Source organism: Sebastes fasciatus, chromosome 18, assembly GCF_043250625.1.
Source record: "Sebastes fasciatus isolate fSebFas1 chromosome 18, fSebFas1.pri, whole genome shotgun sequence".
In the NCBI taxonomy this organism is placed as follows: Eukaryota; Metazoa; Chordata; class Actinopteri; order Perciformes; family Sebastidae; genus Sebastes; species Sebastes fasciatus.
The window spans coordinates 12,504,429-12,531,717 of NC_133812.1; the positions used below are offsets into that span (position 1 = coordinate 12,504,429).

The following is a 27,289-nucleotide window of genomic DNA, read 5'->3' on the forward strand; positions in this document are numbered from 1 at the left end:
TCAAAGTATTTAATGTAAATCCAATTTTAACTAATATAAACAACCAGCATTAAAATACAGGTAAAATTGTCAGACTACAACGCTATACACTACAAATTTGGTATGAGACACTTCCAGTGTAAATCTAACACTAACATTAACTTAACTCACCATTTGAAAAATATCAGTCAGTAGATTTGTCATATTTAGCAGCTGTAAATCCAGTCTTTCACAGAATGCTACGCGTGTCATCTCTTCCTTTAGCTTATAGTATGAAGTTTGTATAGAAACAATACAAAATAATATTTAAACTGTACAGAATATGCTTTAGAAAATAGTTGGGCCATTTGTACAAGGAGGGATGTGACTATCAGCTAAAGAACAATCTATAGAGAAAGTGTTTCTTGTGGTTGCTTTATGTAACATAAACAGTATATTCTTGATAGACATATAATACTGTAGTTGCTCATATTGATGTTAACATGAAGCTAGCAGTACAATCTTTGAAAAGTGAACCCCTTTGGGATGTATCCGGACCTGAGACTAACCAGTGAGCCAGTTAAAAGCTTTCCTCGTTGTGTTCATTAGAAGTTCTGTAGTTCAGCTGGATAGACAAAGTTGCTTCTGAAGAGTTTATGGGCCATGAGCTGTCCTCCGAATATCATCATCACCAGGCCTGAACCTGCAGAGTGAGCAGTTCAATAAATAAGAAAAAAGAGATCAATCAAAGGAAGGTTTTGGCGGGCAGCAGATGTCCTTAAAAAGCCTGAATCCGAAGGGATGTGGGAAGTGAGTTAGAACAGGCAAAAGTAATGTCTTAGCCAGATAAAGACGGAGACGGAGAGAAACAGACAGTGGAGTTTTCATGTTCTGCAAATGGGATTAGAGACGGCTAAGTAGGGAAAGAGAGAAGAAGAATGAAGTAGAAATCTCACCCAGAGCTATCCACCAGTGCTCAGCTGAAGGGAAGTCTGACATCACTGCAGAAACATGGAAACTGTGTGTGAAATCTACCTGTACATAAAACATACTGCACATTTATTTACAAGCGAAAGACGTAGAAAAAAGGACGCAAGTTTAGGATGTTTTAGGGCCTATTTTTTTTGTATTTATTTTAGTATTTGTATTATTTTTTTAATTGTCAGAAATGTATGTTGGTCCTTTAAATTCTAAAACACAAATGGATAGTGTCTCTGTATGTGTGTCAGCCTATACATCTCTGAACCACAGCCACTACAGTATATCCAGTTACATAACCAAGCCTCCAATCCTATCAGCTCTTCCGCTCTATTGATCCACTTTGTGTGTATCTGTGTTTGTGTGTGTGTGTTTACCTGCTACAGTCATCGCGACGTGCAGCAGTGTGACAGTTATGGCGTAATCCCAAACCCACTCCTCTACGATCCAGGCGAACACCAGCCCTCCCAAAACATAGGTCACTTCTGTGGAGATTACACCAACTGGAGGGAGGAAGAGAGAAAACAATACATGGACACTTAGCTTGTGTTCTGCTGCCTCGTCTATTTCTAATCCAATATGTTTTACAATCACCCAATCAATAGTCATAGCGGATCACGTCTAACATTTTGACTTGTCATAGTAGGAAAGGCTCAGGTGTTACCGATTAACATGATGCATTAAGGATGGCTCTGTTCTAGTCAAGTGTCCCAGTGAGCCACGACAGTGAGCCAGTGAGCCAGCATGCACAATACCAGGACCCTGAAACTGAAGCATTCAGTTTATGATTTACACCTCTGCTTTTCCTACTGCCACATGTGTTCAGTAAATGCCTTCTGTGAAAAAGGTCTATTGAGGACAGAGACAGACAGAACCAATGTGAAGATTCTGATCTTTTACCCTTTAATGTTCTGCTCGACTGTTTGGCAGAGCACATTTTGAGTCGCTACATGCGATTTTCTATAACTCCGTTTAGGTATGCTATGCAAATAATCAACCAGATGTTGCTGTGTTCTTAAATAGCACGCCTTTTCAGTCCGCCTCCTTAAAGGAAGTTGGCAACAAAAAATGTACTCCAGACATAAGGACTCTATTAGGTCTAATCATAGTTTCAGAGGCCTTACTGAACAGAGTTATGTAAATTGATACTAAAATAAAAAAGTCAAATAAGGGGAAAATAATTTTCTAAAAACATGTTCTACCAAATGGTTCAATTGTCCTTTTATGGTGAAGGTAGTAAAGCTAGTAATGTAATTAAAATGTACTATTTGCTACAAAATGAATAAAGTAAATAAAACTTGTGATCATTCATTGTTGTTAATATGATACCTTTAATGTTATTCCCTTATTTATATATATACACTGTTTATAAAAATACACATTTTATGAAATAAAAAAAACTTCTGAACATTCACTGTTGTTAATATAATTTATTAATGTCATATATTTAATGTTATTCCATTATATATTTGATGAAAAAATTATATCAGTATGATTTCTCACTATTTCTGAGATGTTTTCTACTGAAAATATGGTAAATATCTAGAATAAATACATGTAAATAATACTAGTACTAGTAATACCACTAATTCCTTAGCATAATTACTAGCATAATTACAGTACATTTGTATTTACTTTTACCATGAAGCGATATCTCAACCATTTGGTAGAGGCCTTTATTAAAAAAAAACTGGGGTTTGTTGAAAAAAACATTGATTGTTGTTAAAGATGTTAGAGAAAATGTTTCCATTGTTTTTATTCTTAGTGAGGACATTAAAGGGTTAAGTAAAAGTAGCATTACTACCATGTAGAAATACTGCTTTAAAAATCTTACTACTACTTCAGTAAAAGTCTGCACTTATTAGAAAAAATTTAGTTAAATGATGAAATGTAAAAGTAGTTATGATGCAACAGAAAGGCCCTCATGAGTAATATATGATAATCCATATTATACAATTGGATTATTAGTACTGATGGATCAACGTGTAAGAAGCTTTTTCATGTTGTTGCTCGAGGTGAAGCTACTATTGCTTTAATCCATAACAGTGCTTCATATTTCATAAGATGATCACATGGTTTTGTATATATAAAACCTAAATTTGTAAAGTAAATAAAACTGTCAAATTAATGTAGTGTAGAAAAAAGTACAATAATTGCCTCTGAAATGTAATGGAGCATAAACAGTGGATCAACTGATATTCAACACATATAAGAGTCCAAAGCTCTCATGCTACGTGTCCACAGCCTCTGTCCTTTCCACGCTTCCCATTCATTGTCTATGTAAGCAGCTGTGCAATGCATTCTGGTAGCATGGTGACGCGATTCAAGAGACAGGGCGTCACATCGGCCGCTCCTCATTTGCATAAAGTTGAGGTCTAGGCTAAACTTTTAGACTAAGCTTTGTCGTTCCAAAATAAAGACAGATTTTGCAACTGCGTGTCTTATTTCAGGCATAAAATGTTTTCCGAAACACATTTCAATGAACTATTTTCGTGATATAAGAGAAGAAAACCTCCAAACGAGCCGCCATGTTGGTTCCGGTTTGAAAGCTGGGAGCAGCAGCCCACGAGGGAAAACGTTCGTCCAATCAGGTGCCTTGTGTCTCGTGTCGAGTGGCAGCCCATCAAGCGTCCAATGCTTGGAAGCGAGTCATCTCTCGCGATACAAAAAACGCTGCTGTGGACATCACTCTCTCATATGTAATAGTGTAAAGTAACATAACATTTAAATACTCAAGTAAACAACAAGTACCTTCAAATTTAACTACATGAGTAAATGTACTTAGTTACATTCCACCGATGCTACTCACCGAGGTATTTGGGGTTCTGCCATGACGGTTGTGTTGTGTAGTCAAACGGAGCCAACAAGCTGTTGATCTCATGAACCCTGGAGACACACCAGAAGATGATAAAGATATACATAAACTATAAACAGTAAAAGTCCACTTTGATTCTTATTTATTCTGTTTTGAAATTGAAATTTGAAGTTTGTGTTTGTACCTGAGCAGTCCGATGCAGACACTGACCACGATGTAGTAGAGAGAGTAAAAGCAGACCATGCACATCAACAGATTCTGCAGGACAACCTGAGGACACAGAGAGAAAGAGAAGATGAGAAATAATTAATAATAATGCCCTGAGGGTGTTTTAATTTCACATGAAACCTGTTGTATTTTTAAAATCAGCAGGTCCCTTGTATTTCAAAAGTTTTCTTCCAGCTCTGATATTGAATAATACTTGATCTACTGTATCTTCCTGCCATTGTTTTTACAAAGTTATTTCATCTTTCCTTCATCTGACTGCTGAAAAAAGATGAAATTACAACCCTGGGTGAGGTAATACTAAAATCAATTACACATATGGGAGCTATTAATCAATGAGTGGATGAAATTCCACGCCTTTTGACTTTTGAAACATCTTCCATCGATCGCTTCAAATAAACAAAGTAATAACAGGGAGACTATAAATACCAAGAGAAATATAAACTTTTATGTCAGTGATTTTAATCTGACTGGAAAGCTCTACATTTGACTGGGAACACGTCATCGTTGTTTTATGCATTGTGTCTCCCAAAGCTAATAAAAAAAACCTGTTCCTCTCCTCCATTTTCTCTTTTCCCTCCCATGACCCAGAAAACCAACGTTGATGACAGGAGATAGCAGCAGATAGTCGCTGCTCGCCTGCTAAAGTCTCCTTTCATAGATGATTAACTGCAGCCTTTACAGGAAGCCGGTTACACGACACCCTCGGAGGGGAGATAAAAGACCTTTTCCCTCACGGCTGACATTTGGGCTTGTCAAACACAGGTGTAACTAATTACATTAATAACGGGCTGCATTCCAGTCGGGTGTGCCGCTGCCAGGGCCCTGCATGTTGGCTTACTGGCACGCGTTAATGGAATGGAGTCATCGTTAATCTTATTAGTTACAGCTGTGCCAAGTCAAACGTCTGCTGTGTGATGAAGACCACAGATAACACGAATAACAACTTTCACTACACAAAGGAATATACATTTGTCTGAATCTGGAGTAAACTTGTTGCATGTTTATTGTGATACATAATGACTATGAAGGCTGCGACTTAAGAATTAATCTGTCAATTATGTTTATTTGATTTGTCTCGAACAAAGTTAATTGTCTCCTGATTTGTCGGTCTGAAAAATGCCATTTTAGTGTCAGATTGTTTAGAAGATATTTGGCTTGTGGAAAAATGGGTCCATTATTTACTTCGGTGACCATAGGACGAAAGAATCAGTCATAACCTGTGTTCACGATGACTTCTCCCATTGGAGTTAAAAGACTCAGGACATGACGCTAGTCTCCTAAAGGGGGCGGGGCAGTGGGGACACCCATGTTACACAGATACAGGAAACTGACTCCCAGTGCTCAATCTCCTTTCTGAAATATCTCTGCTTTTATCAATTACACCTATTGTCCTAACAAAATCCAAAACTCAAAGATATTCAATTTACTAGTGCTATAAAACAGAGAAAAGCAGCATATCCTCAAACGCTAGCGGCATGGCTCCATAGATGGCAGTTGGTTGATCGGTCCACCATGTTGGTTCAGACTGAAACACCTCAACAACTGTTGACAACTGTTAACATCGTCATCGGAGAATGTTAGCGTGCTACCGTTTAGATCAAAGCACCACTGTGCCTATAAGTAAGTCTTGTTGTTGTTTGATAAATGACTTAAACGAGTAATCCACTAATCGCTTCAGCCATAATGACAATTTTACATTTAAATGAGAGGATATCTGATGGCATGACATCACCATTAGACCCTGGTGGATGACGCTATCATTTACCTGCTGCACTGGGCTTATTCCCACCTGGACAAGGCCCTACGTTGGTTGGGTTGGTTAGGTTTAGGCATGAGAAGTGTGATTGGTTAAGGTTAGGGTAAGAATATCAGCGTAAGCCAATCAGAGGTGGAGAAGGGCGGGTCATGGAGTTTTGGAATAATGCGCTGTCAGAACAATGGCATGGCAACTGGCGGAGGTACTGATCCGAGGGAACATAGAGCTGAGGGAACATAGACAGGCTCCCCTGGACAAGGCAGGGACCACAGTGAGGATCATGTTCTTTGTTTTCTCCAGTGCTTCCAACACCTACAGCCTCTGCTGTTGGGAGCCCAGGGCCATGCAGGTGAACACTCCACCTGTGTCCTGGATAATGGATTACCTGACCAGCATGCAACACTATGTAGGACTGAGGAACTGAACTGTGATTTGCAACATGGTGTCCCCCAGGACACTGCCCTCTCCCCCTTCCTGTTGTCTTTGTTGGGGGGTGCAGATTGAACCATCTGCAGCTGAACATAAGCAAGAGCTGCTTGTTGACTCCCTCAGGACTAAGCCTCTGACCCCTGTATCCATCCAGGGGAAGGATGTCAAGGTGGTTCGCTCCTATAAATACCTCGAGTGGGCTGGGAACACAGGGGCCCTCTACAAGAAGGGCCGTCTCTACTTCCTGAGGAGGCTCAAGAGGCTTCAATGTCTGGTAACGAGATGCTGCAGATGTTGCACCAGTCTGTGGTGGCCATCGCTATCTTTCATGCTGCCGTGTGCTGCTGGGGCCGGAGCGTGAGACGCTAACAAGCTCAATAAGCACACAGGAGATCATTCCTGCAAACTCTTTAACTCACCCCCGCTCTGTCACAGTCTGTCACATCAGTGGACCGAGAGGAACTGATATCACTAACTGGACTTAATAATTACATTTTCCATCATTTCTGGCACAGTGAAATACATTTTTGTAACTTTTAATGTGTAATTGCATTCACTTTGCACACCTTACTACAATTTGGATACTTGTATGCATGCACGTCTATCTATTGGTGGACATTTATGGTGCTAAGGTGCATTAACTGTCTTTGTCTAATCCTCACTTCCTTATTGCTTCTACGTCATTTTCTCCAGGTTACTTCCATATTGAAAATGAGCAGCAGTGAGAAGTGGAAAGGGAGGAAGAAGCAGAATTTAAAAGTATTGAGAAAGTTCTCATCTGTATCTTGAGGCTGTAAATATAAAGGATGCATTTTCTTAAAACTAACCTACATTTCATTTCATTGTGACCTAACTAAACCACGTGGTCTCACCAGTCAGACAGCCATGAGGATGTAGGTTTGTCTGGAGGCAGGAAAGTAGCTGAGATAATGCTAATACCCTCGGAGACGGCTAAACACCTTGGCTAGTCTGGTTTGTTTGTCATCTCCAGACTAGACTACTAAACTAAAACTGCTCTAGAAACCAGCTTTGAGACTTTAAATTCAACCCTCAAGCGTGGTGAGTTTTGGTTGATTACACAAAAGCGTGCTTGAAAAGGTTAAACAACAGTCTAATTGTTACATTAAGACACAAACCTCATAAACTACTCAGTTAAATGTTGAATATGACTGTAATGAAGACGGCAGAATTCAAATGAATGAATAAAAAACTATGAAAACAGGCAGTACACTTGATTATAACAACCGCTTAGCTCTAATAGACATGTTGTAAACACCTCGCTGTGCACAGTCTGCCTCCTTAATCCTAGCTCTAGTATAGCACACTCATCATACGGCGTCTTTACCAAGGTATCGCTGGGTGTAGTCTTGAGGGAGAGGGGTCCATGGCGTTTTATGAGCGTGAGTCCAAAACAACGACAGCAGTAGTCCAACAACATGAATGGCCGCTGGTCTAAATGAGAGAATGTAGGCTACATGTGTGTGTTTGTGTGTGAGAGAGCATGTTGGGGAGGAAGAGGAGGGAGGATTGGATTAGAAGAAATGGGATTACTACTAAGAAGAGTACTAAGAGTAAATCCCAAAAAGGGATAACGGTGAACATACTTTAGTATATGTGTGCATATATGCACGTAGGCTGAAAGAAGGACGTTGGTTTTGAGAGTAAATACTTTAGGAAGTGTTACAGATTTATATTTACTATAGTATTAGTATTATTTATTTCATTGTACTTACCATCAGGTACCTTCCTCATCTCTCCATTAGGTCCTCTTGCTTTCCCCCGTTTCCTTATTTGTCCATCCTCTTTCTCCCATTGTGTCAATCTTGTTTTCTTCCTTCCTTTTATTGCTTCTCCTCCTTCAAATAAATATTCCAAAATAAAAGTATAAAACAGAAGAAGAATGCGTGAATATGAAGTATAGCTGAAATGATTAGTTGATTGATTATTAATCATTTGATCATTTAAGTAATTTTTCAAGCAAAATTGCCAAACATTTCTAGCTACTTTAATAAGGATCTGCTGATTTTCTTTGTCTTGTTTGAGAGGTAACTACGTATCTTTGGGTTTGGACTGCTAGTCGGACAAAAATAAATAATATGAATTAGGGCTGCAAAAGATAACGCAAATTTGTTTAAAAAAATATGATCATCTGATCATCATATCATATGAAACTAGAAAAGGAATTCATTGGTACCAACCATGTCATACTAGTTTGTCCCGAATTAAGCTAAATAACGCTCCAAACTTACCCTAAATTTTGGCGAGAAAAAACTGGCAAAACTGGTTTCTGGACAATATTTGTAATTTTTGTGTTGTTAATGGATTTCCAATAATAAATATATACATATGTTTGCATACAACAAGCATATTTGCCCACTCCCATGTTGATAAGAATATTAAATACTTGATAAATCTCCCTTTAAGGTACATTTTGAACATGTGAAAAATGTGAATAATTTGCAATTAAATCTCGATTATCTATGGACAATCATGCGATTAATCGCAATTAAATATTTTAATCGATTCACAGCCCTAGTAACTACAGTTTGGACAAAAATAAACAATTTAAATATGTCACCTTGGGCTGTGGGAAATTGTTATATTTATTTTTCACTATTTTCCAACATCTTATAACCAAAACAATTCATTGCTAATTAAGAAAATAAGTAGTATAAGACATGTTTCACAGTGAAATCAACTGACTGAGCTCCTGATACCAACACTGACAACATAAACATGACCTTTACGTGTATTTTGAAGATGTGACTGGGTGAATCATGCTTGTAGCATCCCATTCTGATCTGTGATTCATCCTGGATGTCCAGCTTTTGAGAAATCTGCAATAAAAACATCACGAGAGACATGATTACAATCTTGTCTGGCAGTTTTTTAGTATGAACACTAGGTGGTGGCATAGCCTCAAATGCACAGAGTGAACTTAATCCACTAATGAAGAACCAACACAAGAACAAGAGATGATAACAGCCACATGCACAACACTGGCAGCAACAGATAAGATGCTTCCTGATTCATTATTCATATGGGTTTCTGATGATGGCGTCATAAATCATTCTGCTCCATGTTTTATTTAACTTTGAGAATTTGAATGAAAACAGACAAGAGAGGGAATTCATCCATCATCTGCTCAGGAGAAGACAGATAAGAAAGAAAAGAGGGTGAAACAGGAGCTGATGTGGTGATGGAGGAAGCGATGGAGGCAGAGGTGAGTTAAGCAATTACGACGGTTCAACGTCCCCATGTCCCCTCCAGAAATAGCTGAACATACTCTATATTCAACTCTTCAGCGTCACAGCCTGCGTATGTCTGTGTGTGTGGTAAAGCACATGCACGTGCGTTTTTGTATTGAGAGTGGGGTTGACTTCGCTGCCACGGTAACCTGCATCATTGTAACCATAGTGATGGAGAGCAGGGTAATGGGAGGGGGGGTGTAGAGGTAGGCGTCATAATTATTCATCCCAGTGTGTGTGTGTGTGTGTGTGTGTGTGTGTGTGTACTAGTGGTACATTTCATTACTGTAAAGCTCACAGAAAACGAATCATGCAAATTTTCCTTTTCATATCGCTAGATGTTTCTTCTGACTCAAATATAGGAACAACATAAATTGCATTGTATTTGATTCATTTTGTTTTGATGTGAAAGTATTTTGATTATGTTTTATTTTTTATTTTTAGCATTACAGTGTCGTGTATCGCTCTGTGTGACTGCAGTAACGAAGACAGACAGTCACAAATGAGCTCCATCAGCTTGGGTTTAAAGGAATAATTTGACAGTCGCTCTCTTGCTGAGAGTTAAATGAGAAGATGGATCACACTCCAGTGTGCTAATTGTGAACCTACCGAGAGCAGGTGATTAGCGTAGCTCAGCCTAAAGACTGTACACAGGGGGAAACAGCTAGCCTGGCTCTCTCCATGGATCTCCAAATCCGCCTACCAGCACCTCTAAAGCTCACTAATTTACATATCATATCTCGTTTATTTGATCCGTATCGTATGGTAAGTATAAAACTAGTATTACCGCCTCGTGGTTGTATGCCTCAGCCAACCAGTCAAGTTACAGTTTACATCCATGTCTGTCCAAAATGTCATCACTTCATCATTTTATCCTGCTAGACATTTGTGTGAAATTGTCATATTTAGCATATGAATTTATGAGTTCATGGCCAAAAACATGTTTTGTGAGGTCACAGCGCCCTTTGACCATCGAAATCTAACCAGTTCGTCCTCGAGTCCAAGTGGACGTTTGTGCCAAATTTGAAGAAATTACCTCAAGGAGTTCCTGAGGTATCGCGTTCTCGAGAATGGGATAGGGCTGGCCAATACAACGATATATATCGTCAAAACAATATAAAAATGTCTATCGTATATATTTTCTATCTGTAGGCTAGGCCTATATTTATTTATTTTTTCTCTATAATTTCACTTAAAACTGTTCTGTTGATTTTGCAAGTTCTTCAAATGAAGTAATACTCAGTACTTTTCATTTGTCAAGTATTTGATTCACACAGGAGTACAAACTTTAACATGTGGTTATCTCATATTGACTATTCATTTATTGAATTAGCAAACAACGTGCTGTATCGTGATATACTGTATATCGTTATCGAGATATGAAATGACATATATCATGATAGATCGAGGCGGACGGACGGACAACTCAAAAACATAAGTCTTCCGGCCACGGCTGTCACCGGCAAAGAGGCATAATGACAATCCACCGTTTTACTCCAGGAATTTACTGGTCCCGGCACGCACAAAACCCGTAAAGCTTTAGAGGTGCTGGTTGGCAGATTTTGTTACTGTTGGACAGAACCAGGCTAGCTGTTTCCCCCTGCTTCCAGTCTTTATGCTAAGCTAAGCTAACCAGCTGCTGGCTCCAGCTTCATATTTACTGTACAGACATGAGAGTGGGATTTATCTTCCCATCTAACTATTGATATGATGAACTATTCCTTTGTCAGATATTTGCCCTTAACTGCAGTTACTGTATATGTGTGAACGTCAAAATAACCTAAGTATCAGTACTATGAGTCTAAATGTTCCGCTTTGATGACGTTCATAAAGCTTCAACATCAGGTCAGTGATCTAAATTTGACAATTTAAAACACACAGCATCACCTAAATCCCTAAATCCTTTCTCAGCCCGACACAGCTGAAGCTCAGCAGCGGTGAAATAACAAGAGCAGTGGGACGTTTGAAGCTTAAAAGCATTGTAGATGGATTTCAAGGCACTTATGAATTATTAAGCCCATACAAAACCTCAAACGACAAACAACAGACCTTTTTCTCAAGCAGCACGCTGAAGACAAAACAAACTATGATTCTGGTATCCTGTTTTTTTTTTTTTATAACAAATAAAACAGTTGCAGTATATTTAGATATCAGTAGAAGCCTGATATAACATGAAAAATGGGACTATACGATAAAGACAATTCAACAGCGTGCTCCTGTATCTAGAGGGAGTGTTTACAGCACATGAGTGAGTTTAAACAATCCGTGTCGTATCCACAGCAGCACAGAAATGAACACACCGTTTCTCAGCTGTTCTCCTGATCTGGTTTTAAATTCTTTTAAAATGAATTCCACACACAGAGAGAGGGGGAGAGACACTGAGGCTCATTGACCTACATGTCAACATGTGCTGTAGGAGCAGAGAGGCTGGAATTCAGCGTGTGTGACGTCACGTTAAAACACAGAAAGAAAGAAAGAAAGAAAGAAAGAAAGAAAGAAAGAAAGAAAGAAAGAAAGAAAGAAGGCACACAAAAACACAGTTTCATAAGTCATAATTCATTCAAGATATACAAAAATAGGCAACAACAGCAGTAACTGGGAGGAAAGTGAGGAAGAGGTTTGCATGACAAGTGGGAGGAAAAGAAAGAAAGAAAGAAAGATACTGTCCCGATACTATTTTTCCTTCCCGATACCGATTCTGATACCAGAACTTGCAGTATAAGCCGATACCGAGTACCGATCTGATATCAACGTGATAAAAAAATACAGTTATTATTATTATTATTATTATTATTATTATTATTTAACAGCTGTTTACTATTGACCATGATTACAATCTTTGTTGTATGGCCTGGCTCAGGTCAATCTCTTTGTAAAACATGAGCAAATACATACAGAAAATTAATGCAAGTTACAGTTACAAAGAACATAAATTAATCATATAAAAATTATAAATTATTAAATAATCCAGTTTAACAAGTTGATTTTTTTTCTGGGTTAATAAATTATGGTATAGAATCAGTGCATAGACTGGCAAACATCCACATTTTGTGCAGTATCGGTATCAGAACAACTCTTGATAATCATCATTTTTCACACAAGATCTAAAGACATCAGTGTGGGTTTCTCAGACTGTTTGGTGGCCTTTTCTTTTTACCTATTTTCTGACATTTTGTTTGACAGAGAAGATTATTCGATAGTAAAAATAAGCACTTGTTGCCGTCCTAAACGTCCCTCCCTCTTTCATTCATTACCCAATCACTGAGCTTTAAATAACTGTCAATCTTACTTTGATCCATTGAGATATTCTCATTTCAAATGATATAAACACTCAAAAGGACCAATTCTCTCCTCTCCTCCTCTCAACCTTGCACTCCTTTTCTCTCCTCACCTCCTTTCACCTCCTGTCCTACTTCTCCCCCCCTCCCCTTCCTCTCCTCCTTTTCTTTCCAAAAAAATAACATTTTCCCCCTTTAATTATTTAGCTACAGAACTGACTCTCGTCCACAGCTGCTTACAATAAGTATAACCCCAAAAAAAGTCAACACATTTTCTAAATCCCCAAATCCCAAGTGGGCTTGTAAACAACAAATGCAACAGTCAACAATGTAAGGCTTTGTTTTTCCTCTCCTCTTTCTCCCACACTCTCTCCACGTCTCCGTCTTCCCTCCTGTTCAGTTTCTCTCTGCGGCGTGTTTTCATTTCGATCTATTACGGAATGTAAATAGAGCAACTGACTGACCACTGCACCGGGGATACGACTCCAACACGAATCTCAACTGGCTCTAGTCTTATGAGTTTTAAAGCAGGTTTATAGGATCTTACAGGCTCCACAAGAGCAAAAAAACAAACACTAAGTGGTGACGCTTGAGGATCCCAAAGGTTTATTTTTAGTGTGAGTGTGTGGAGTTAGGGTCAAGCGTGTCAAGGTCAGGTTTAAGGTTGAGGACCAAGACAACGTCCTAATGATTGTGTACTCAGCTGCACCACTCATGCCCTCGGGGGTGTTTTATTTCTAACTTAATCTCAGCCATCTGAACAAATAATGTTCTTTCTGTGTGTGTGTGTCTCTCTCTCTCTTTCTACACACTTACTGTCGTGCGTATTGTTCAAAATATCTGCCCCCCAACGTCTGTCTTACATTCTCTTCACCTCGCCTCGGCTGGTGTATTTTCATTGAATCAACTCCAGCATGTAAATACAGGAAATGACACACATGCCAACATCTGCAACGTTTTTGCTTGCCCTCCCCTTTTTTCTCTTTTGTGTTTATGAAGACAGAAAAAGTTGGACAAAACCACAGCATATGTGTGTGTGTGTTGATAACTCCTAACCTCTGGGGCATTTCATGTATATCTCACATGAACATAACAAAAGAGTCACTCATACATGCCAGTAATGCAGCTGTGAGGCACTTTAAACACACTTTTCCATGTTGCTGCTGCAGCAGGAATGCTGTGAGCGTTGCATGGCTGATATTCAGAAGCCTGCTGCTTCCCCACACAGATGCATTCAACAACATCACAAGAAGCGGATCCTCCTTGCTGAGCATCCACAAGGCTTCTTCCTCTGGCTCTCCTCAAAACAAAGTCATCCCCCTTATTGTCCACGCCCTGCACATGCAAGAAAAGCATGGCACGGTGCCTTGTTTCCCTCCATAAACACGCACACTGTTAAGAATTTCCCAGTAAAATAACAGTAAAGAACTGGCAGCAGGGTTGCCTTTATGTTACTGTAAAATTAACATTATTATACTGTCGCTGAATTTTACAGCTTTGTACTGTTAATGAAAAATACAGTTTGAACTGTTTTTTTTTTTATTAATTTCACAGTATTTTACAGTTAATTTACTGTTTAAAGATACATTATATAGCTGCTTTCACCTTTCTTTTACATTAGCTATAATAGACTTGTTGACACTTTTCCAAAAATGTCTATATCTGGCTATAAGCACAGAATGCAAACCATAACAACATGTGAGTGAAGAACAATAAAGCTAATTCACTGATTTTACAATCATGTACAATGTACAAGCCTCACATGTGCAGATCAGGTCCCAGAATTAAAAAAATACTGCATGAAACTGTTACTGATGATACTTTAGACAGCTGATCAGCAGTAAAGTGATGTTTTTTTAAGAACGCATTATAGTTCAGTTAAAAAACGGCCTATGAGCGTAATTTAACAGGTTTTCTTTTCTCACAGCTCTCACATCTCTCAACATGTTCAAACAAAAGCTGCAACAAGTCATAGTTGCCTACTGTACTTGCTGACCAGCCCTCACTTCTCTCTCTCTCTTCCATTACAATTTTACAAAGAACATCCAGTAATCCACCTTTTTTTTGTACATAGTGTTTTATTAATTTCTGACGTATTTATTTACCTATGCTGTTTTTAGCCATTTTCTCATATATTGTCATGACATACTGTATGTTTGTCATACTGTACTGTATCTGTGCTGTTTGTGTCGCTTGTGTGGACTGTGTTTTTATACTCTTGCTGCTGCCTCTTGGCCAGGTCATCATTGTAAATGAGAATTGATTCTCAATTGATTTTACCTGGTTAAATAAAGGTCAAATAAAATAAACATAAAATTAACAGTAAAGCACTGTTTTTAGCAATAACAGGTTAATACTGTTGAAATCCTGCTGTAAATTAACAGCTGTTGTTTACAGTGCACACACACACACACACACCAAAAACACACTTCACACACATACAAACCATTCACCCCCATCTCTCTCTCTCTCTCTCTCTCTCTCTCTCTCTCTCTCTCTCTCTCTCTCTCTCTCTCTCTCTCTCTCTCTCTCTCTCTCTCTCTCCCTCACACACACACGCACACACACACACACACACACACACAGTGAAAGCCTCTCTCACATTCCCACAAGCGTACAAGCGCTTTGGAGGAATTGGATGGAGCTGCCTCGTCTCTCTCCGGCTCATTGGAATAAAACAACGCCGGTTTATTCTACTCAACGTTTTCCTCAAAACGCAACAACTTGCTGCTGATATTTTCTTTAAAAAAAAGAGTTGTAATTTTTCGCGTAATCAAGTTTTTGGACGCGAATATCGGGGAGTTTTACGCGTTACAGGGACTTCAGCAGCTTCCCCCAACCAGTGATATAAAGGGATATTGTTCCGACCGCAAGGGGAATTACAACCTGAGCCTTTTACGACTTTAAACAAGCGGAATATCTTGAAGGATTTTCCTCGAGTCGTCATCAGGAGCGCCTCTCATTGTCCTGAGCGCACATTGTCTCCATATGGAGGAGAAACGTGCTGCGAGCTGCTGAATAAAGTCAACAACGAGGACACTTTGAAAGGACTGTGCTGCTGTTTCTAAAATCCCTGCAATCCTGTCATCTGAATTTTCATCCAGCATGGCATTTCAGTGGAAGTAGCCTTCAAAAAGTGGAAGATAATGGCTTTTTACTTCCCCCCTGCAGGCTGCAGCCTAATCCAACCCCTCCATGCCTGATGATGGCACAGTGACAGTGACACACTTGGCTTTTTTTGCAAAAGGTAAGAAGAACTGTTTGACTTTGAAACAATCAAAGTTGACAGCTCTACAGTCGATCTTTTTTATTTCCATCCATATTTAATGACGTTTTGTTTTAATATTTGATGAACAAGGGAGTTTAACATCATGCTCCTGACAGACTGATAATCTATTAGTGGCTATTAGCCATCTTTCTACTGTAATTTATGCTGTTTTAAGCTTTAATATTATCTAAAATAGTCCAGCATATTCTATGATCTTGTGTGTGTGTGTGTTATATTGAATTTATTGTGAAGGAACACTATGATCTGTTCATTGTGTGTCAAGGTTGAGATGATCAGCCTGCTATCTCTAACTTCTTAGTAGCCTAATAAGGCATGATGTCAATATTCATGCCTTCAAAAATAGGTCAAAGGTCATCATTAAAGTGTCTTATTGGGGGTTTTTTCAGCATCTTTTTAGGAGTGTACAATAATCAGCAGTCGTCAATGGATGAACATACAAACATAAACAGTACACTGTGTATTTTCATGTCCCCCATCCCTTCCCTCCACCTCCATACTCCCAAGTAAACAACAACAACAAAAAAGAATACGCAACAAAACAAAGAAACAAACTAACAAAAAAGTATGCTGAAGTATGTTTTCTGAAAATGTACTTAATATACCTCAGCAACCCCTTTATCTCATCAGAACGTAAACTTAAGCTGTATTATCTTGAAACCTCTTAGGTTGCACTAAAAGTAATGTTCAATGTATTATTAATTAAATATAATAAGATTCTCCTTGATGTTTGAACATAGGTTTTGTGTGTAGGCTACTTAAGTATATTGAGATTACACTTACATCAAGTCAGAAAAGGTTCTATTTTCAATGTACCTTCAATCATAATCCTCCACACGTTTTAAGACATATAAAATACTTTGGTTAGAGGAATATATTGTCAAAATTCTTGGAATTAGGGCTTCATCCACTCCTTCTGCCTCTTTGAAATATCCAGAGACTGATGGGCACAGGATGTCTCGTACTCTATTGTAGAGTCCATTCTCAGTGGTTGCTCACTGGAGGCTTCAAGTTTCCACATCACACTTGTGTTTGTTTCATAATGGACAATGATTGGCTTCCAGTTGTGATGTCACTAACTCCTGCTGGTACGTACGCTCAAATTTAAAGTCCCAGATACACCAAACCGTCATCAAAAAACTAGCAGCGATGAAGGCCAACGGCTGTGTGGCCTCGCGTTGCTTTTGTCTTGACCAAAAAGTTGCACTTGAACACACTACAAAGACTACAGCAGACGGCCAACTACCACGTACGTCTTATATACAGTCTACGTCTAGGACAGCGTATATACAAGCTGTTATTATGATACGTACATGAAATAAAGCAGTGTTTGCCAGCCATTTTCACACCACTCTCACTCACCACTTCCAGATGGCCATGTCGTTGTGAAAACATCCGTGTATTGGAATGATCAGATGAGATGAAGATGAAAAATGAGAAGAGCCTTCTGTGTTTTTCATCTTGACTTTACTCATTTGCTTGCTTTCCTCACTTCCGTTTCTCTTCTTCATGCACTGATTTGTTTAAGCTGAACAGCCAATCGGAGGGATTTCTCTCATCGTCGTGCTCCGCCTTCTAGTCTAGTGTCACACTCTGTACTTACATCGTGTTCTCCAGAGTGAAGGTCAAACATCAAGCGAGTGAAGTAGCAACAAGCAAAACCCATTTCTCAGTGGAGGAAGGCTTTAACAACAGAGGCTGTGGCGCTGGTTTTATTGTCTTTAGTGTGATTTACATGTTGGTGAATTAGGAGTAACTGTCTCCTTGAGAGCTCTTTGAGGAACGAGGCTGACTCACTGAGCCAAATGGCTCTCAGTGAGACACGTTTCGCTGCCAAACACTTCACGCAGAAATGCATCGGAGTTTAATTTGAGAATCATTATAAAGTCAGGCGACATATCTGCTAATCCTCCTTCACACATATCCAGTAACTGGATAATCCCGTTTAAATAGTCCTCCGGGAGGTCAGCGGTTCTCCCGCTTTGTCGCTCCATAGACTCTCATAGAGATCACAAAGCACCACTTGATAAGAGCTCATCCTAGAGACCCCCCATCTGAGGAAAATATTCAGCTTTATTTGATTTAAGACGTAAGTCCCGTCTCCGTTTGAGAATGTTCTAAAGGGCAAATTAAATAAGAACCGTTTATGGAAAATTAAACATTAGTGGAATTAAATTATTTCTGTGGGCCTCTAGAGTCCAAACATGGACCCCACAAAGAGTCCCCGGACTTCACTTTGGGCACCGCTAGTGCTTCAGGATGAGTGTGGGTGACTGAAAACAGGGACTGTGAGGGAGACATGAGTCATTTTGTTAGAATCAACAAGGGGATCACACCAGTACACACACACACACACACACACACACACACACAGACACACACACACACACACACACAAACACACACACACACACACGCGCCTGGCATGAGCATCCGATGATTCAATCCAAAACTTAATTCAATTGAGTTGAGCTGATTTATCACAGGAGGCAATGATACTGATTCAGTGTGAAGGATGCGAGACTTAAAAAAACACTATGTATCATCAAAATAATGTGGAAATAGAAAACAAACAAGACGGTGAAGAGGGTGTGGGATTTGACACTTGAGCGCTTGCATCAGAAAAATGTGCTGCCGAAAGGTCACCGGGAAAACACAAAGTGACATATTCTCCAGACAGATGACTCACCATTGACCACGATGTCTGTAGGAGTAAAGCATTAATGCACAAACACACCACGCTCGCTATCTGTTTATCTTTTTACTCATTCTTGTTCTTCTGATACAAATTGCTCCTTTTCCTCCTTCCTGCTCGGTGATCTTGGCATCAAATAAAATGGACTTGAAACACCTTTTCTAATCTAAAATAGATCAAATGGCAGTCTGCGCAAGAACTACAAGACGGACGGAGAGTTCAGTCAGGGTACTGTATGAGGCTCATGTAGAGATCTGATTACTCAGCCAGACCAGGGATCATTTATTCAGTCGATTCTGTCGTGGTAGAAAACAAGTTGAACCAACTCAGGACTGGAAAATGAGATAGCTGCTATATCACAAAAGCCCCCTACACAGGTGTTTTCACTTTTGCCTGATTAGACCTCTTCTCAGGACCGTGAGTGTGTGTGCTCTGTATGCTACTTTGCACTCGTTACGTTGTTACATGATGACATCATATAACTCATAACTCCTAGCATAGATTCACTCACCTTCAACTTGGGAAGAGAGCTATAATGGCATGGTCATGTAATTACTAAGTTTCTAATTTGTAATTAGGACTGGGAAAGTTGAGATGTTTCTGATGCCAGATAAATATAGCAGCCTAATATCAAAGTCAACACAACATAATCAACCAGAATAACTGAAAACACCTGTGTGTCTGTGCGGATTAGGGATCAATTTAGGGTTTAATGAACACAGCATGCACATGTGCCTGTGGAGTTTTCAGTCAGGAGTATTAGACAAATTTAGGACTATGGTTTCTAAAAATATCAGGTTTAACTATAAAAACCAACCGTTAAAACATTACCCAGAATAAAGCATATGCCATGCTGTATGATGGAAATCTTTTCACCTTTAGTTAACTCTAGTTAGAAGGGATTTTCATTTGACAACAACATGAAGTCAAGAGAGTGTCACCTTTCTTTCAAATATTTTTTTTTAATTTAATTTTAACCACACAAAACTAAATACAAGAACAAATTCACTAACCACCCAACAATTGGATGTTTTAGAAATAACATGTAAGGGATAATATACAGCAAGCCGCTCATTGTTGTGAAATAAACCCTGACAGGGTGATGGTTTTGCATCGCCCTGAAGGGGTTTATTTCACAACAATGACCCGCTAGCTGTACATTATCCTGCTTATTACACGCTACTTACTTAAGAAATCAATAATTTGACACAAAAATGGTCCTCCAGAGTCCGACATCAGAACTGCGTCCATAGCAACGGTCTGTTATATACATTACAGCGGTCTGCTATAAAGAAATAACAGACTGTAGAACGCAGTGATTGACCAATCAGAATTGAGTATTCAACAAAGCCGTGTAATAAAAGCAGTTATGGACTACTGATCAAAATGATCCCAATAAGACATCGGTACCTAGAGACGCACTGGCTGAAAAACACTCTCGCCCACCACTGCAGATCCCAGGGTCCAATCCAAGATGGTGGTTGATTGTTTCCAGTTGTGTTCACACAGCCCGTTCACATGAAAAGGCCTATGAATGCCACGATAATGCGCAAGTCATTTAGCGTGCAATACGCTGTTGATGTGTCATTTGTATACCATGTAGTCTGTACTGAGGCCAATGTAAACACATCAGCGTAAATATGCCATGCTCAGAGCTAGTGACATAGAATAAAAAGTGAGAATGACTGCTTATGGCGGGTAGTGACGTGGATGGGTCCAACAAACACAGGACTTTCAACCAGGAGACCGGTGTTCGAGACCGGTGTTTTGTTTTGCAAGTAACATTAGTGAAGTTTGTCAAGTGAGGTTTGTCACGTGTTGTTTAGTGAGGTTTGTCTGTAGTTATGTTACGTTGTTTCCATACGTATTTTACTTAGTTTACGTTCTTATTTTAAACCCAACCATAAAATTTTTCTTAAACCTAACTAAGTGGTTTCGTTGCCTAAACCTAAACTGCAGACGTTACTGTATTTTTGTTGTGTGGCGAAAAAGCTAAAATGCGTCCTCATGACACGCAGAATGTCCATGTAATGTTGTGCTATTTATACGCCTTCCCTTGAGACGGTGTTGCACGGGTGTGGAGCTGGTCAGGATTCATGTCCTTGCGTTTCTGGAAATGCAAACAGAGAATTTCACTTCAGGGATCAACAAAGTAAATTAGTGTAAAAAATCCCCAACCAAATCAGATGATGCTGATCCTGCTGTAAGGCGCATCATGTGTAGTAATTCAAGTCACGGCTTTGTGTCACATGTCATCTCAACTCTCTGTGACACCTTTCCTGTCACATCCTGTACTGCCAGGTGAAGCAGAAAATCCATCTTTAAACTAATACCGTACTAATCGTAGTCTTTCATGTGGCAGCCCATTAAAACTACAATTCCTGTTTACTTCAGTTTGTTTGTGGTGACATTTTACAAAGCACTCAACACAAGCTTTAATTTGACTTTCCACCCTCTAGGCGGTTATTAGTTTCAGTTCATTTAATAGCAGTAAGCACTGAAAATCTAGTTGATGAAACAAAACATCTTAATTTTTGTTAAAGTTGTGTTATCATCGTGTAGTAATGTAATGCAGGAGAGTGTGTTTTGATGACTCCTCCGTATTAGTGTTTATGGAAGCTGTGGGGTAATTCACCATTCAACACGGCTGACAAAAAGCATCACATTTGTGAGCAATTTTGTCTGAAAACTAAAACCTGAGAGGCACAAAAAGCAAATGTGGACATTGTAAAAAGGATCACGTAAACTTCTTCCATTATAGGTTGATGGTTTCGGAGTTTTTGGAAGGGAAAGGTTAAGTGGATTTCCAAAGATTGTCTCTGATTGTAACAACATTTCCTCCCGGCACCCATTTGGTAAAGTGATTATCTACCGATTAATGTAATATAAAGTGTACACACTTTGTAGTTAATGGGCTGAAACACACAAAACACTATAATCCTTTAACACAGACATAAAAAATATGTCCTTAGACAGTAAGTCGACTATCCTATTCTATATTATACTATAATATACTATATATTATTAGATTGTAATATATTATAGGGTACTATATTGTATTATACTACAATATATTGTACTACAATATAATTAGAGAAAATATGGTACTATATTATACTATATATTGTTATACAATACTATACTCTATTATACTATACTATAATTCACTATATATTATACTATACTGTACTATACTATATTATACCACAATCTATTGCACTATACTATAATTACACTATACTGTACTATATTATACCATACTAATATACTATATATTATACTATGCTGTACTATATTGTATTATACTATATTCTAATATATATTGTTATACTATGCTGTACTATATTGTACTATAATACATTATATATTATACTATATTCTAATATGTATTGTTATACTATGCTGTACTATATTGTACTATAATACATTATATATTATACTACACTGCACTATACTATATTCTACTATATATTGTTATACTATACTGTACTATATTTTACTATACATTGTTATACTATACTGTAATATACTATATAATACTATATATTGTTATACTATACTGCACTATACTATATTATACTATACTATTCTACACTATATAGTATATCATACTATATTGTACTATAATATATGCTACAGTATATATTTTTATACTATATTATACTGTACTCTACTATACTATATATTTTTCTATATTGTACTATACTATAGTTTATTTGACATAACATGAAGTTGTTCAACTGAATAAGTCAGGTGTGTTATGAGATTTTCCTGAAATAAGAGGAAAATGAATGTCAAATATCACACTAAATTAATTCTTATCAAAAGAAATCTATGAACACGCTCTGCTCCACCAACCTGAACTCCGTCTATAATGGTTGTGCTTGACACTGAGTCAACAGTGGTGTAGGTCTACATGTAAATGAAGTACTTAAGTTTGACCTGGGCATTAATATGCTTGACAGTCTCTTTATTTCAGTACTTCAAGTTAAAAGCGGTCAAGAACAGGTTGTGCAGAGATCAGATATTATTCACTGCATGTAATGTCATGCAGGTAATTTCTACCAGGCTTTGCAAGAGAACAGAAAGTAAACAACCTTTGTATATTCTGAACATTTGCCAAAACTCAAATTTGGCCATCATTATAAAATAATACAATAGTACTTTGTTGTTTTGAGGGTATAATCCTCCATGTTTGACTCCCAGCTTCATGATAGGTGACCTTAACTGCAGCAGCAGGGGGGTTTCTGACTCTCCATTTCAATCCAGCTCAGATGTTTTTATTACGTTTATTAGAGCGATTTGGCCTTAGTTAACCTTACCAGAGCAGTTTATGACACAGACACAAAAACACATTGTAACTATAATGGGAGACATAATGGATGATATTTGTTCGCTCCCTGCCACGCTCCATTTTCATCCTCCTGCTCGTTCCTCTCTCATTACATCTCTCCCTGCCGCTTTCCGTCTTACTCGATCTGTGTCCATATTAGATGCCTTTCTCCATGACGCGTTAGCATACAGTTCACTGAGGTGAGTCATTTGAGACTAACTTTTCTCAGCGTGCTTCTAGAGTCAGAAAAGGTCTCTGGAGTTTGTTACATGTAGATCAAAGTACCTCCTCTCTCCATGTCTTTCCCCCTCTGGCTGTCCTCTGGTCCTGATTTCTCGCATCTTTACTACCTTACTACCTACTGTTTTTGTCTTTCTGTCCCACCTGTCCTGTTCTCTTTCCTCTTCCACACTCTCCATCATTTGCTTCAGCCCAAATCGGATAAACAAGATGTAATCAACACTCCGAACGTGATGTCAACGCGTAAATGATGAGTGCAAAAATGTTTTTTTAGCAAGCACGTTTCACGCCAAACTCTCTGTTTCTCTCATCTTCTCTCTTCATCCTTGGTGTCTCCCTTTCACCACCTCTTCTTCTCACATCCCCCACCACACATTTCTACTCCAGCATCCTTTGCTCTCTCGTCCTTTCCTCCCCCTCTCAATCACACCTCTTTGAAATTGATGGAAAAGTGTAATCGCTCCAAACCATGTGCTGTGACACAAAGACTCGTTTCTGCTACAAAATAAAAAAATATAAATCCAAATAACACGTGAGAAATGCACCTTTGTTAAACAGATTTAGATTTAGTGTTATTATGACATACCTGTCATTCCTGTGCACACAGCTGGTTGTTGCTATAGAAACGTGTCACCTAGCAGCAGCAGCACATGTAGTTGCTATAGGGACGATGCATCATGTGACATCTCCTATGGATAATATAGATAATATCACAGAGAAGGCGTTTCAATTTAGAGGGCGAAATCTCTGCTCTGAAAGACATGATGTTTTTAAAATGTAACTTGTGTAAGAGTGTCTGTAAACGTCTCCAGTAGCAGAATAAATCAGCTGCCTGAGGGGTGAAGTATATTCAGTTATTTCAGCAGTTTTCTTGCCTTCACTGTGAGTATTCACATAAAACCAGCAGGAGCAATTTAGTCATTAAGTTGGCTAATTCATGATAAATTAAACACTAATTTAGTAAACTGCTTATTAAGGTAGTGAAGCGGAAAATGGAGTGGTGGATTTCGCATTATTTATAAGTTGTAAATGATAAGAGGTGGAAAATATTCACACAGTGTGTACGATCATCGTGTGATCGTGTTAAAAGAGTCAAACATAACACACTGAATGATTTCTTTTAGGGCTGTCAATTGATTAAAATAGTTAATCGCGATTAATCGCAAATTAATAGCACATTTTTTATTTGTTCAAAATGTACCTTAAAGGGAGATTTGTCAAGTATTTAATAGACTTATCAACATGGGAGTGGGCAAATCTGCTTGCTTTATGCAAATGTATGTATATATTTATTATTGGAAATCAATTAACAACACAAAACAATGACAAATATTGTCCAGAAACCCTCACAGGTACTACATTTAGCATAAACAAATATGCTCAAATTATAACATGGCAAACTCAAACCCAACAGGCAACAACAGCCGTCGGTGTGTCAGTGTGCTGACTTGACTATGACTTGCCCAAAACTGCATGTGATTATCATAAAATTGGCATGTCTGTAAAGGGGAGACTCGTGGGTACCCATAGAACCGGTTTTCATTCACATTTCTTGAGGTCAGAGTTCAAGGGACCCCTTTAAAAATGGCCATGAGAGTTTTTTTTTTCCAAAATGTAGCGTAAGTTTGGAGCGTTATTTAAACTCCTTCACGACAAGCTAGTCTGACATGGTTGGTACCAATGGATTCCGTAGGCTTTCTAGTACATGATAGCAGTATCTTTGCTCTAGCTTTAAAACTGAGCTTGTGACAACCCAAAAATCGCACATTCCGTTAATGCGTTAAAGAAATTAGTGGCGTCAAAACGAATTTCCTTTATTGCGTTAACTCTGCTTGCAAAAAAGATGTGATTGCAGCAAATTGCACAGACCCACTGATTGGGTGTTGGGTGTTGAGCACGGCTACTGAATATTAACTTGTCGCTTCATGTAGTCACTGCACAGGTTGGACACATTTCTCCACAGTCGAAAGCCGTGTTGTGTCAGAGCCTGAGTGTCCTCTCATTAGGCTGCTGGTGTTACTCTTACGGCAGCATTTTTCGCTCTCTGTGCTCCGCTTGTTTCTTGCTCCTCCTGCCTTGTTAAAACTACAGATGGCTTGTTTTCTGCCTCTGTCCTGTCATCCCTGGCAGGAAAAGCACTCTCTTTTATTGTCCGGCCTTTCTATCCGCTCATCACCCCCACTTTGTCTCCTTCAAAAATAGTTTTTATCATTGTTCTTTATGGTTCAGGCTTTCAGTTTCTGGTCATGATTCAGTGTTGTACGCAGGTAGATGTAAACAAATTCTTCTATAGTACATCCCTCTCCCTTTTCTCCTGCTGTTCCCCTATTCCTGTTGTCACCTTGCCTTTATCCATCCCCTGTACTTCAATCCATCCGTTTCTCGTCTCTCAGTAAACGGAGGAAATCTGCTCTTGTGTGGGTTCCTATTTGACGCACACAAAGGAGCGGAAGTAGAGAGAGCGAGAGAGAGAAAGAGCAAGAGGGAGCGCAGAAAAACCCGAGAAACGAGGCTGTTTGTCCTTGTGTGATTCACCATCTGCGGTAAAGCGCTGGTATTACCAATAAGATGATTGACATGAAAAATACATTAAGATGTGAGAAGGAGAAAAGAGGGTAGGAGGAGAGAACGTCTGGTCCTGTGTGTGATTCACAGTTACTTTGAATGCTAAAAGCTTTTGTCTGATTCTGAATCTTAAAGCAGACTTTACTGCTTTGAGATTTGTAGAAAAAAAAGGAAGGACAAGAGCAGAGGAAAGAGACCAAATAAAAGACAAATTAAAATTAGAGACGGATTAAAAATAGATCTGAAGGGACAGAGGGTAGAGGAGGAGAAAGACAAACAGAGAGAGAGAGGAGATGAGAAAGTCAGCTGGGGTGGACGAAAAGGAGGTAAAAAAATTATTCAGGATCACAACCAGAATGCATTAACACACAGACTGAAGGTGAGAATGGAAGAGAGAGAGAGATTTACAGATAGTGTGTTCTTGGAAGAAAGAAAGAGCGAGAGAGAGAGAGAGAGCTGTGGAAGTGAGGAGGGAGAGAGAATTTAAAAAATAGACAGACGAAGGTCATGGGTGTGTTCTTGTTCCCATGCTAAATCTGTTTTATCCTCTTGTAAACACAGATAGGCTCACATACACACAAACGTGCACAGAAAACTGGTAACCTAATAAATCCTCAGAACTAGGGATCTCTCAATCAAAACAATAACAAAAGACAAAGTTTGGTGACGTCGTGAAGTAGCGTGCGTTCATGAGAGTTGTTGCTTTCACCACCATTGCCATCATTGCCATCATAGCTTCTCCCGGTTGGGATTTCTTCAGTGTTCATCGCTCAGGAGGTTTTTATTTGGATGCAAATTATCCACAGAGGTCTCGTCCTCTCCAAAATAAACCCACCCGGTGATTAAAACCGGTAAAAACACTGAATAAAGCAGTTTCATGTTAAAATGTGTTTCTCCGATGCTGTTCGGCAGACACAGGGCATCCCGGAGGGGCTTCGAGCAGAGGTGTGCTCAGCTTGTTTCTCTGATAACTTAAGACATCCAATGACTAAAATCCTTCATCCAGTTAAAATACATAGATAAAAACGACCTAAAAAGTGTATCGTAAAAAAGTGGCTTAAAAGTGCTACTAAGTAAGGTGCTATAGGAGTAATGTCTACCTGAGCAGAGAATGAAGTCGCCTATAATCCAAGCTTCTCTGTGCTTTGATGACATAGCTAAGCTGGCTGCACGTAGCTTTTATTGCATGTTCATGCATGTGAGCGTGCCCCACTGGCTCTGCACATGCTCTCATACGGCGGTTAAAACTGATAATGCCGTCCCAACTGACGCCGTCGTTGCATAAGCGTAGCGCCCACCCTCCGGTTTCCCCCTCAGGTAAACACTGTCAGCTCTGTCAGCAGTGTGGCTGTTGTTTGCACTGTTAGCACCGTTAGCTGCGAGCCGCCTGCTCAGCCGTCGCCATGTTGAGAGCCGTGCAGAGGCAATAGATAATGTTCTGAATTGAATAGAGAACCTTTAAAACTGCAATAAAAGTCAA

At 39.0% G+C, this 27,289-nt stretch overlaps 2 protein-coding genes across 7 annotated transcripts in view; one reads left to right on the forward strand and one right to left on the reverse strand.

The window, feature by feature from the left end:
- tmem244 (transmembrane protein 244) lies at positions 1 to 17,450 on the reverse strand. Of its 6 annotated transcripts, XM_074615615.1 has the most exons (8): positions 8,912 to 8,928; positions 7,898 to 8,020; positions 7,510 to 7,635; positions 3,936 to 4,021; positions 3,746 to 3,822; positions 1,314 to 1,439; positions 915 to 959; positions 1 to 661 (listed from the first exon to the last, which is right to left on the reverse strand). In XM_074615615.1, exons 2-8 carry the CDS (start codon positions 7,898 to 7,900, stop codon positions 564 to 566), a joined length of 561 nt encoding a protein of 186 aa, XP_074471716.1. In that variant the 5' UTR covers positions 7,901 to 8,020; positions 8,912 to 8,928; the 3' UTR covers positions 1 to 563. The 6 variants fall into 6 exon arrangements, with proteins under 6 accessions (XP_074471716.1, XP_074471717.1, XP_074471720.1 ...); XM_074615616.1 differs by lacking the exons at positions 7,510 to 7,635; positions 7,898 to 8,020 and adding an exon at positions 17,339 to 17,450 and having other exon boundaries at positions 8,912 to 9,001; XM_074615619.1 differs by lacking the exons at positions 915 to 959; positions 8,912 to 8,928 and having other exon boundaries at positions 7,898 to 8,088.
- tmem200a (transmembrane protein 200A) overlaps positions 15,274 to 27,289 on the forward strand; it is a 19,578-nt gene continuing 7,562 nt past the window's right edge. The window contains exon 1 of the mRNA XM_074615614.1: positions 15,274 to 15,937. The gene's annotated coding sequence lies outside the window, so the exon portion shown is untranslated. The remainder of the gene's footprint in view (positions 15,938 to 27,289) is intronic.

Coding starts and splice junctions, on each gene's coding strand:
- tmem244 (XM_074615615.1), bottom strand. Junction 3,823..3,935: donor GTCTGCATCGGACTGCTCAG/GTACAAACACAA, acceptor GTGTGTCTCCAG/GGTTCATGAGATCAACAGCT. Junction 1,440..3,745: donor GCAGAACCCCAAATACCTCG/GTGAGTAGCATC, acceptor TCCTCCCTCCAG/TTGGTGTAATCTCCACAGAA.